The sequence below is a fragment of the Protopterus annectens genome, chromosome 1.part2, assembly GCF_019279795.1.
Source record: "Protopterus annectens isolate FY-2018-M chromosome 1.part2, PAN1.0, whole genome shotgun sequence".
NCBI classification, from domain to species: Eukaryota; Metazoa; Chordata; order Ceratodontiformes; family Protopteridae; genus Protopterus; species Protopterus annectens.
Window position 1 is genome coordinate 877,304,596 of NC_056727.1, and position 13,041 is coordinate 877,317,636.

Sequence of the window (13,041 nt, forward strand, 5' to 3'; positions counted from 1 at the left end):
GAGAAGTGCCTAGCATTTGGTCAGCAATGTCACAAGTGTAAAAAAATGGAATCCTTTCCAAAAGTTTTGCAAATCAAGTAAGCCTCAAAAAAGTTGTAAAGAAAGGTCACACGAAAAAGCAAGTTGATCAAGTAGAGCCAAAACATCAGCTTTCTATATAGATGGTGTATCAGTGCTTGGAGAAAGAGTTGATGCAGTAAACTTATTAACAAGTCCTCATTCCTAGCTGTACTCCGTTTGGCAGATACAGATTCCTAAGGATGCCATTTGGAACAAATCTTTTCAGCTTATCCTTGTGCCATAATAGTAGATGATTTATTAGTTGGAGGCAATGGTAAAGCAAAACATGACAAACGTCAAGAAAGTTCTAAACAGAGCACGTGAAGTGAACTTAAAGCTGAAAAGTCAACCATTTTGCAGAAACTGACCCAGTTGCTAAATCTAATTCTCAGTTTTATGTCACACGGTATGGACGAGTTTCTAAGTCTAGTATGAAATACACAACAATGTGGACTTGATTCTATATATATGTGTACTTGTATAATGCATGTCTATAGATTACCTGTGATGTTTGCATGCCAAATAATGTCATGACAAATTGCATGATCTATTTCTCAAAGAGGGAGGATGTAGATCAGTGTAATATGTGTGTGCTATGTCTTTAAGAAGCATGCGAGGCTGTACATGCATGTAGAAATTGTAGACCCGTGCAATCCCTAGTGCCATTTTGTAGAAGCAGTCAGAGGGTGAGCATGTATGATCGCAGTTGTTAGTTTGTATATAGGTTATAAGCCTTTATAATGATGTGTTTGTATAAAATAAAGCTGTTTAAGCAGATCCTGTGAAGGCTTGTTTATTTGTGTACCAACACGAAAGCGATACCTGAATCCTGCTCTGATGAATCTTTTGCATATCTGCAAAACCAACAGCATAAGAACTACTAGATCCAAGGATTTAAACTTTTGCTTGCAGTTTAAATAGTACTTGTTGGAGAGACAGATATGTATACCAGAATTTCCATTGATGTGAAGCAGAACCCATTCCCTCACCCTATCCAAGCGTAACCTGCACTAGTGGATAACAAATCAGAAATTCATCCCCTGAGGTGACATCTATGTTTCTGATGGACAGAGGCAGCAGTTAAATCATACCCTAACATACGCCCCCTTAAAACAACATCCTAAAGCAAAATAACCTGTGGGATACATTTGGTTTACACTGCCATGCCAACAAATGCCTCTGTGATCATTAGCTTAGGTTATACGTATGAACCTATATATAGGCTGTATGGTAGAATATTGTCTTTGTTTCTGTGGAAAAAAAAATACTAAAGTTTTTAAAAATGTGATATAATGCTCTCTTGAACCTATCCTGGCAAGAATTTCACCACTATCTCCAGTTTACTCAACTAACTACTGCTCATAAATTACTTTTCCAACCCAATAGCTGCCCAGCTCTCCAATCCATCTTGCACACACACACCCTACTCAATCCCTCCGCTCTTCAGGAAGAACCCTTATAAGCATAGCTAAAACCAACAAGAGAGCAGGACAATGCCTGTATTCATACAACATAGTCAAACTATCGAACACCCTCCCTTCTTCCATTACCCAACTAGACTCCCTGAAGTCCTTTAAAGCTGCACTAAAAACCTACTTTTTACAAAATCCAAGCTGTACATGTGAAATACAGTGTAAGCCCCCCTTAATCCCACAACGTATTTCAACAAGAATCCTGCCTTTTAACATCTCTGATTCACAATCTACTCTGTTGACTGGAAATACTTTATTATTGTCCATTACTTTGTGCCTATTCTCTATGATATAGTTTACCTGTGATATGATACCTATATATTGATTTTCATAACACATGTTTTGCAATTATGTTGTTCTGTGATATTAATTTTGTTTTAACTGTGGAACCTTTTCTCCCCAGATCTGTATTTTTAACTGTTTAATATTTTACTTTTGCTGTTTAACTATGGAGCTTTTCTCCCCGGGCCTCCACTGAAAATGTTTTTTTTTTGCCCAGTGGACCTTCCTGGTCAACAAATGCCAATAAATAAATAAATAATATTCAGATAAAACTAGATAGTGCAACATTGATTTCCTGAAAATGGGGAAGTGTTGCAACACACCAGTTTTATTCGTTCATCTCCTCTGTATGCTTGTTTTTCCCTTTTCAGTATAGCCGCATTATGTTTGAATGGCTTGTATTGCTCCTGACGCCTTCCAAGTTGTGCTGAATTCCCCAAAATACAAATAAGAATGAGAAACTGTAACTACAACAGATAACCTCTTATAGGTCCAACATGATCACAGATCTGGAGTTCTGCATCTGTTTAAAAAACCTGCATTTTGTCTATGTTTTAGTTCACTTCTCAAACTTTCTGCATCAATTTGGAACTGCACTCAGTTGGAAAATATACATTATTTGGTACAACTCTGTATCTAGCTTCATTTTTATTGAATTTTCTCAAATGTTTTGTGTTTGATTTACACTCCGGAAGTTTGTTTTTAACTCTGACATACATATTTTTAGAAAGTTTTGAATACATCAATATTTATGAAATATCAGTGATGTTGCCTGTGGTTGAGGAATATTGATTTTTTTTTATTCCTAGACATTAAAAGGTCAGATGTGGGTGGAGTTTGCTGTTGCACATAAGGGATGAGAAGCAGTAAAGTAGTACTTCAGAGACCTTAAACCCTTTGTCCCGCATTACTAATTGTTTCCCCCCTTTTTTGGCTTTTCCCTGATCCTTGCTCTGAGGGTGAGAAGGGTGCTTTAGGTTGTTCCATACATAGTGCCAGTTTGCCACTTTTTAAGAAGGCAGAACTATAGTTGTAAATGAGTGTAGAAACGTTGAGCCATTTTTGTGCATGTGTGGGCAGGTTATCTGATATCAAATCTGATAAGTCTGTTATAAGTTCTAAACTGTCTGTGATACTGCACACCTTCCTATTCTATACAGAAGTTGCTCTTAATGAAGGAAAGTTGGGTATTATTGGTTGGGGTAATTATGTTTATGTATTCATATGCATTTTTAATTTGTATATGTACTGTCTGGCTAACTTACTTAAAAAAACATAATGCTTTTATATAGTAGCTAAGATAACGCAGTGTGGTAACACACCCAAATAATGATTTCATCTGATGAAATATGGTCAGGTTGCTTTATTCCTTGAATTTACATATGCATTCTATATAGTTGAGGTAGCCTGATTAGGAATATTTTAGCTGGATTAAATCTGTTTAGCACCTAACCAAGTACATTCAATAGTGTAGGTTACCTCCCAACCGTACAGAATTACTCGTTTTTTTTTTTTTTTACCGAGTTTTGGGATCCAAATAATGGGGTGCCACGATTCCCGAGTGACACTCATTAAGTTCCGAATTTTCCGGCTTTATTTTAAATAGACCCACCCCGTGTTTTGAACTGACGTCATTATGTGCGCGATGATGCCAGCCTGTCGGAATTGAGCTCAAGGGCTCACGTACGTGTATTCTGGCTGCTCCAGCCAAGCCGGAATGGAATAAAGATGGCTGGAAACATTTTGCAAGATGGCAAAGGTAAAATTTATTATGTCGCGCTGACGTAAGGCTTTGACTTTAGCTTTAGTTTTTATTATGAGAAGTGAAGTGTTCGGCATTAGTTTTTGCGAAGTGAAGTGTTCGGCATTAGTTTTTGCGAAGTATTCAGTATTAGTAAGTGAAGTGTTCGGCATTAGTTTTTGCGAAGTATTCAGTATTAGTAAGTGAAGTGTTCGGTATTAGTTTTTGCGAAGTGATCGATTTGTCTTTTTGTAAGTGTGTCGGCTTGTTTCTTTTTAAAGGGGAAATGACTTCTTAGGGCAGCTTTATGAATTTGTCGTGTTGGCTATTATGTTTATACAGAAACCAAAGCAAAAAATAAAAGTCCAAATTTTGTCATGCACTGTGGTTTTTAACAATTTATAAAACCATGTTTTAACAATTTATAAAACCATGTTTTAACATTGTCTTCTTTATATTCCTTAAATAATACATATTCTTTTGGCTTTTCCCAGTTAGGGGTTGTCACATCGGAACTCCAGTCCTCTACTAGTTCTTGCTGGCTAGGCTTACGTAGGCCCTTGGGCCGATAGCCTAGTACCTACCTATGAACCTATAATGATTGGCAGTGGATTTTTACGGTGCCGAGTTGCAAGCCCGACGCCCAACCTTCAAAGAAGGCACGCCCATTCATGCACACACCTACCTGCATGTCTTTAGATGTCATTTGACCGCGGGGAGGACATGCAGACTCCACACAGAAGGAGCTCCAGCCAAGAGTAATGAATGCATTTAATTTTTTTGGCCAAGAGTAGCAAGCAAGAACTAAAGCTTGTGTCCAGGAATATAGTTGAGCAAATTAACCGAGGCATCCACTAAATGGAATGGATCACTGTTGCAGATCACAGTAATAACACCGTAAACTGGAGTGATTGATTACACAGGAGAGTTCAAACTAATCTGGGCAGAAAACTATACTTGGAAAAAATTATAAGTATATGGAGGCAAGATGGCATAGCTTCAGAGTGGTGTCAGTGGATCAACAGCATATTTGCTTTTGATGTAAGGGATATCTGAGGTCGTGGGTTCTGTCCACACACCAGATGCTTTTTTGTTTATATTCCAGAAGTAGCACTGCAGTGCATTAAGGCAACTGCTGGCTGCACTTCTGAGTATGCCATCAATTGGATCACATATTAAAATAAGTTCCCATCTGTGGTTGCCCATGTGGATGTACCAGATCCTACTAAAAATTTTTTTTCCTTTGTTTTTCTGTTTTATGACTTATTAACCGTGTTGCTCTACAGGTCATTCCTTAACCACAGCCCAGGTCAGAAATATAAAAGTAAATGCAATGTATTAAAATATATGGGCATTTTTTAGTGCAGACCAACTACCCTATTCTTGGGAGGTGGTAGAAAGCTCACAAAAATATCAGGAGATCCTATAAACACCACACTGGCAGTGACTGGAAATCAGGAGAGAAGGATATTTTCCCTGTACCTTGGCTAAATTATCCCTGATCAATATGAATATTGTTTCAGAGCATCCCTGAAAATAAGCAATGCCTTATGGGACTAACCCAATCAAAAAGCAAGTAATAATCAAACAAGTAACAGTTGGTGAAGGAAAAAAGGTAATATAAAATGGATAGGCCATGATTTCAGCATAAAAGACAGGAGAAAAATAGGGTCTATGTCAGAACAACGAAAAATCAAACTGTCGAACGCTCACGTGAGCGAATCCTCAGGAACTCAAAATCGCTATTGTGGGGGGCTGTGCCCCCACACCCCCTGCCAAATATATATTCCTCCTCCGAGATTAAATCACAATAAGTATACTATTTTGCAAATCGAACAGGTAAATAGCAGGGTCGTAGTACTATTTAAGCCAGCAAAAATGTAGTTGTCTAGGCAGCTGTATGCTTACTTGTTCTAGCAGTATGTGCACAAATGGTTTTGTACAATTATTTGCATTAGTAGTACTAAGCTGATATTTAACCAACATTGATGCAATTGAAAAACATTGTTTTTGTTTTGAAAATATGGGAAATATCGGGGGGGGGGGGGCTTGATCTACAGATATGAAATGGCTGTTTGCAGCCCTGTCTTGATATTCTGGATATTATTGCCCCAAATGCCAAACTCCTCCCGAGTCATCCTGGACTATAAAATCTGACCTCTAGATATCAGACATCATAAACTAAACTCATCAAATTATACAGAATCAAAATCTGTGTCTCAAAACAAGTCTGAAAGGTTACAGCCGATGCTTAACTCTTACCTAGTCTACTCTCAGCTACCCCAGTCTACACTAACCTTCATACTACTCAACAAAGACTAGCTACAACAAATAGCAAAATTTGCTTCTAGACTCCATAGCAACACTTGACACTGCATTGCTCCACATAACAACAACTGGATGCAATTTCCCAGCTATCTTCGATACACCCAACTAAAGATAGCCTATTCTCTTCTGCACCACCATCCAAATGTTTTTCTGTAATCTCACTGAAGAGGTACTGTTCCACAAGAGAACTTCAGTGCAAAGTCACCTACTTTGCCAACCAGGACAAGGCCTCACATGTACATGGTGAAGCTTTGTACTTGTACCATGTGGCTAGACTCTGGAACCAGATAACCATCTGCCCTCAGACAACCTCAAACTCAAAACAGTTTCAAGAAAAATTTCAACCTATTCTCATTGATTTAAGGTCTGCCCTTCTCTTCCTCATCAGTTGCCCCCTCCCCACACACACACTTTTTTTAAACCACAGAGTGTCTCCTCTCATTAGTACCTCTAGAATTTAGCTGTTTTCATAATCGTTGCTATGAACTCGTAAACCTGTATATTCTATAATCCTATTTGCTTATATTATACATAATTTAATAATCGTATAGTTTATGTAAATGAAAGCAAACTGTTAGCATCATTTTAGTTGCAAACCTTAACATAACCCATATTGACATAATATTACGTGTAAATATACATCTGATGTTGTAAATCTTTGTTTATTCATTACAAATAGGACTTCGGCTCTGTCCTCGGTACCGATACGGCAGTTTCCAAGCTCACGCCAGCCAAACACTCTCAGCTAAGACCTACCCATAATGCCCCTCTCCTAGTTACTTCAGATTTCGTTTGCCACATTCCTCGTCAGACGTGCTAGCTATCTCTCTCAAAGTTAAGTAGAAAATTGTAATTTTTAAGATAGTTTCTCCTCAAAATTTCTTATTTTTTAGTCAGTTTAGCCTTTTCTCACCGAGCCCACCTGCAGCTGTCCCAACCCCTGATTTAGGGACCCCGGGCATGGGAGTCGCAAGACCCCCCCCCCCTTTGAAGGGAACCCCTTCTTTGGAGGAGTCCTCAGAAGATCCCACTGGGGAGCCACCCCAGAAGAAATGGTGCAAGAGGAGGCACTTTGATTCCCTGGAGGAATCTTATCACCGAAGACCCCGATTGTGATGAGGGGGGAATGGTCCCCACAGTCTCCCCCCAGACGACATCTCATTTGGAGACCTTCTCAAAATCCTCAAGCAGCGGGGAGGCTGGAAGTCCTCTAACCCTTCTTTTGAGGAATCCGTGTTCTTGCAGGTCTTCTGTGCCCAGCCATCTACTTCCTGGGTGACCCCACTGGCAGATGACCTTGTTAAGCTCATTGTGCAGCATGCCTGAAAGGCCCCGAACAATGTAGAACCTGTCCCCCGGAGGCCAGACAAAATTTTATCTACACCTGAAGACCAGCCCCACTGATCCAAACAGTTGATTCTATGGTCGTGGTGGCAGCCACCAAGTGGGAACTGGCAGAAGACAGTTCCACTGTCCAACAGGGAGTCACGGACCATGGACAGACTGCTGACATATGCTTCAGCGACCTTTGCCATTCGGCCGCCGAACTGTCTGGCACACTTTACTCGCCTCCAAAAAGACCTAATTTTCGAAATGTCTTCCTCTTTGGCGAGGGTACTGCCTGATGAGGTCCATGGCACTGTCGCCTCGCAGCTAGCTACCCTTGAATCCATCTCTAACTCCTCTGTGTTATCTCTCACCACTAAGGGGGCAGTGCGAGCGGCTGCATCAGGCATTGTCATGAGACGTAATGCTTGAATGTGGTTGTGTGACTTCGCAGACCCCTTTAAATCTTCCTTCATCAATGCACCTGTCGACGAATCTGCAAGACACACTTACACGAAGTGAGAAAGATGGATTACAATCAACAAGGACAAATCTCAAATGTCCCCAATGAAGACACTGGAATTTATTGGAGCGGTCTTTGACACCCCATCCTGTCAAGCTTGTCTCCCCCCTCACAGGCTTTCGAAAAAATAAGACACCTTCTTCCTCAGACTGTGTACCAGCACGTCTTGTACTGCAACTCTTGGGCTCCATGGTGGCTGGCATTATGTTAGTACCACTGGTGAGGCTGCACATGAGAATCCTGCAGTGGCTTCTTACCGCACAGTGGTCATTTCTAACTCACCCATTCGACCACATGATACGTCTTACAAACTATTGCAAGGAAGAAATGCTATGGTGGATGAAGCCACAAAACAAATCTTTGGTGTAGACCGTTCTGTCTTCCCCAGCCCACGGCCACTGTATCCATGGACGCTTCCCTGTGAGGGTGGGAGGGGGCATTTCCAGGGAAGACTGTCCAAGGCACCTGTTCCCCCATGGAGGCCAATTTGCACATGAATGTCCTGGAACTGTGGGCAGTTCTCTTAGCGTTGCAAGTGTTCCATGCATCCCTACACTCTGGGACCACCACTGTTCAGTCAGACAACATCTCGGTCATCTGGTATATCAACAAGCAAGGCAGAACCAGGTTGCACCCCATGTGTCGGGAAGCCATGAGGATTTGGCGCTGGGCGATGGCTTCCAACCGCTTTCTTATAGCAGTGCACATTCCTGGGAGTTCCAACCTTATTGTGGACAGTATGAGCAGGAACATCCTGATGCCTCACGAGTGGTCCCTCAACCCTGTAACAGTGGATCGGATCTTCCAATGCTGGGGCAAGCCTTGCTGCGATCTGTTTGCTTCCCCCCAATCTACAAATGCAGAAGCTACTTTGCCCTTTCCCCCCCTTCAGGGGAACCCCCGAGGGATAGTCTAATGCACAATTGGCCTCCAGGTCTTCTGTATGTCTTTCCCCTGTTTCCCCTCATTCCAAAATTTCTCCAGAAAGCTCAGAGGTTGAGAAGCAACGTGATCCTCATTGACCCCGTACTTGCCCCGTCAAGTCTGGTTCCTGTTTTTATGGCCTCATCTGATTCGCAGCCCGTGGATCCTGGATCATTCCCAAGACCTGTTATCTCATCCTCTAGGACTGATTCATCTGTACCTCCACAGTCTCAAGCTCACAGCTTGGTTCCTCCACTTCTAGTGATTGCCTGACATCCCATCGCCTGTTCGTGACATTCTTCTGGCTTCTCACAAACCTTCCACCAGGAAAAGTTTATTCTAGTAAATGTACTAAGTTTTCTATTTGGGCCAAAGATCAGAACATGGATCCCTTCTCTGTCTATTCAAAAACTCATTCAGTACCAGACTACTCTTTTACATGCAGGAGCCACAGCATCGATGATCACTGTACATTTAGCCGCTATCGCCAGTTTTCATAATGGACTTGATAATTCTTCGTTAATAGCAGCAGTCTGCATTTAAAGTGGAACAGCCTTACAAGATTTCTGCAAATATATAGAGCTGAGTATATTTTTCTGTATTATAGAGCTAAATTGTTGCTTGTATATCTGTTAGTGTTCTGCAAATATACAGAGATCAGTATATATTTTTTGGGTTTTATAATTTGCATTCTGATTCCTCACATCTCTGTTGAAACTTTTCCCCACCCCCTCTCCCTGTTCTGGTAGTTTAAATTTGGTGGCTTTTCCAGTGCCCGCCCCACTGTAGATTTGATCTAGGACACCCCCCCAGTCCCATCTCTTTACCGCATTCTACCTAATAAACCCTTTCTGCACTTGCTTTTAGCCCTTTTTAATTTAATTACATTTTTTTCAAACTGTGTGTGGACTAATATTGCTACATACTCAAGTGTGCCAGCTTGCACTGCATGTGAATTGTTTTTACTACTGTTTTTGCTACTTTTCTGGAAAAAAAAATTTGTAAGCCTGTTTCCTACCTTTCCTGTAATTAGTGTTCCAGATACAGATTTGCTGTATCCAGGACTATTTGTAAGCTTCTGAGCCCCCAAGCCTTTCTGTGTTGGAGGGAAGCTTTCTAGCTTATCAGTGGGAGTGGTAAGCACTAGGTAACCTGTCTACCACATGGTTCTAGCCCAGAATTTGTAGTTATTGGCTTTTTGGGCTGTCTTCCATCTCGCTCAACTTTCTGATTTGAAGGCCTGCATTTGCACTTGTTTCTGTCTTGTAACTCCTAGGCCCATCTCATTTGCTCACTCGAAACAAAAAAAAAAAAAAGAAAAAAAATATGCTTTTACTGTATTTGTGTTTCTTCCTACTTAATTTTGCTTTTGCGTCATCTTAGAAGTACTCAATTGTATTTATTACTGCTTGGTGTAACTCATTCTAAACCTTTTAGTTTAAGCACTTGGGCTTCAGACCAGTTGTTTACATTAGGAAGGTTTGTGGTCTGCACTGTGGTGGCAGGACAGGCAGCTTCCATCCTTCTAAGTTGGGAACTGCTGATTTGAGGGCTCAGTGTCTGTTATTCTAAAAGTGTATTAATTCTATTTTAAGCACTTGGACCCCAGGCCAGTTATTTTACATTAAAAGGGTTCGTGGTCTGCACTCTTGTGGGAGGAGAGTCTGGACTCTGCCCTTCTAGCTGGGAATTTCTGGTTAAAGGCTTATAGTGCCTGCATATCTAAACTGCTTCTTACTGAAATTGGTACCTTATTTGCTGTAGCATAGACTAGATCCAGGCCTGCTGAATCTAGCTTTGTTTGTATAACCTGAGCACTAATCCAGGCATTCTTTAAAGTATTCAGTTGTATTTATTAGTAACTTGATTAAAGTGTAGCAACTTGATTAAAGTGTAGCTATCATTCTAAGTCTTTTGGATTAAGCACTTGGGCTTCAGACCAGTTGTTTTACATTAGGAAGGTTTGTGGCCTGCACTGTGGTGGCAGGACAGGCAGATTCCATCCTTCTAAGTTGGGAACTGCTGATTGAGGGTTCAGTGTCTGTTATTCTAAAAGTGTATTAATTCTGGTTTAAGCTCTTGGGCTTCACGCCAGTTGTTTTACATTAAGAAGGTTTGTGGTCTACACTGTAGTGGCAGAACAGGTAGCTTACATCCTTGTAAGTTGGGAACTGCTGGTTGAGGGCTCAGTGTCTGTTATTCTAAAAGTGTATTAATTCTAGTTTAAGCACTTGGGCTTCAGGCCAGTTAAATATTAAAAGGGTTCGTGGTCTGCACTCTTGTGGGAGGAGAGGCTGGACTCTGCCCTTCTGAGCTGGGAATTTCTGGTTAAAAGCTTATAGTGCCTGCATATTTGAACTGCTTCTTACTGAAATTGGTACACCTTGTTTGCTGTAGCATAGACTAGATCCAGGCCTGCCGAATCTAGCTCTATTTGTATGCTGCTTGTTTGCTTATTTCCCTGAAACGCTAATTCCACCTAAAATGCAGCTTTTCAGCGCTTCTGTGGATCCGTAGTGATATCTGCATTGCTTACTGTACTTATTTCCTTGTTTTACTTGAAAGAAAGTTACTGTTTGTCGTTTTTGCATTTAAGTTACCTGAAACACATCGCATTTAAGTTACCTGGCACTTGCTCACTAAAGCAATTGTATAAGTCAGCACTAAAATATTAAAAGCACTACACCCTCACAAACTCCCCTTGAGTACCTTGTTCCCCAGTGGCCCTTTTTTTCAATTATAAAGGAATTCCCAATACTATTCTAGCATGTCCAAAGGTCAGTTGTCAATCTCCTCTCTGGTCCAGCTGGTGAATCTGGGAATCTTGAGGCAATGTTACAACTGCCTCATGTACACAGACAACCCTCTCCTCCTCCCAACAAATTCCAACACATGAGAGATGCAACCATATAGCCATACTGGAGGCTAAGCTCTCTCAACTCAGTACTGGCGAAACCAGTCAGGAGGAGAAGGAAACCACACTCACTACAATTCCAGTCTCGCATAGACCTACCACGACAGCAAACCAAACACACAAACACATAAAAGCATACTCTGAGGCTCTAAATAAAAATCTGCCTAAGCAGCAGAGACCTCCAAAGCAGACACCCAAGCAACCGCTACCCCAAAACAAAACACGTGCAACACATAGCTCACAAAGGCAGTGTGCCGGACAGTCACAGCCCTTAAGGCTAAACACACCTGATACACTTGTAATAGGTGACTCTATCGTCGGGCACACTGACGTCCCCCGCTCACCAGGCTGAACAAGGAGAAGGTCACGGTGAGCTGCCTGTCAGGCGCTAGGATCCACCACATAACACAAGCACTCAGGTCACTCCAAGGCAAGTACAAATATGTGTCGGGTCATTGTCCATGCTGGTGTGAATGACTTGAGACGTACCTCCCTGGACTACATGAAAAGAGACATAGAGGAGCTCTCTGAGCATGTAGCCCAGGCCGGTATGACCCTGACCTTGAGTAGCATCTTACCCTCACCAAGAATGATGCCACAATATGAAGACAAGATGATCAATTTCAACAATTGGCTTTAAGTATTGGTGTCATTTAAAGGGGATCCAATGCCTGGTCAGCCTGGGATGACATGCTCGACAAGCCATGATGCTTTGCTAGGGACTGCTTGCACCCATCACCCCTTGGCTTTCGGATATTGGCAAAGGCTCTTGCTACCCCCATAGTGCCTTTTTTAGGCAAGGCTTAAGACAAACCCACCTCCATAGGTATCACAAGGGATAAGAAACTGAGTAATGCTACTCAATGCCAAAAGTCTAAACCTCAAGATGCACGCACTCAAAACTCTCCTTAGCATGGAGAAAATCGATATCTGTGCAGTAACAGAAACCTGGTTCAAGGCTCCAGAGAGAACCCCAGCACTACCAGGTTATACCTCATACCATGCTTTTCGGCCCCAAAACTTGGACCGTACCACAAAAGGAGGGGGAGTATCCATATTCGTCAAAGATACCCACACCTCCAGGTTGGTGGCACAGCACGAAGCATCAGAGACTATCCATGTGCAACTAACAGTGGGTAAAACTGCCTTCCAGTTTATAGCCTGCTACAGACCACCCTCCCAAACCCAGGAACCCCACTCTGCCTTCCTGAGAACACTGGAAAATATGAAGGTCTCTCCAAACACCATTATATTGGGTGACTTCAACTACCCAAACATAGACTGGGAGCATTACTCTACTCTAGCTCCAACACCCTAGCCCAAAGGTTCCTAGAATTTATAAACTCAAATGCTATGGAACAACTTGTTACCACTCCCACAAGAGGGGAAAACATACTGGACCTGATCATCACCAACATGGGGACTCTATGCTCCAGACCAGAAGTGTATCCCTCACTGGTAAGATCAGACC

General features: G+C 41.8%; 1 protein-coding gene across 1 annotated transcript in view; it reads left to right on the top strand.

Annotated features, from left to right (window-relative positions):
• Positions 1–3,477: 3,477 nt before the first annotated feature.
• LOC122791553 (interferon alpha-inducible protein 27-like protein 2A) overlaps positions 3,478–13,041 on the top strand; it is a 186,704-nt gene continuing 177,140 nt past the window's right edge. Inside the window, exon 1 of the mRNA XM_044059305.1 lies at positions 3,478–3,573. Within this exon, the coding sequence (XP_043915240.1) occupies positions 3,543–3,573 (31 nt within the window). The 5' untranslated portion in view covers positions 3,478–3,542. The remainder of the gene's footprint in view (positions 3,574–13,041) is intronic.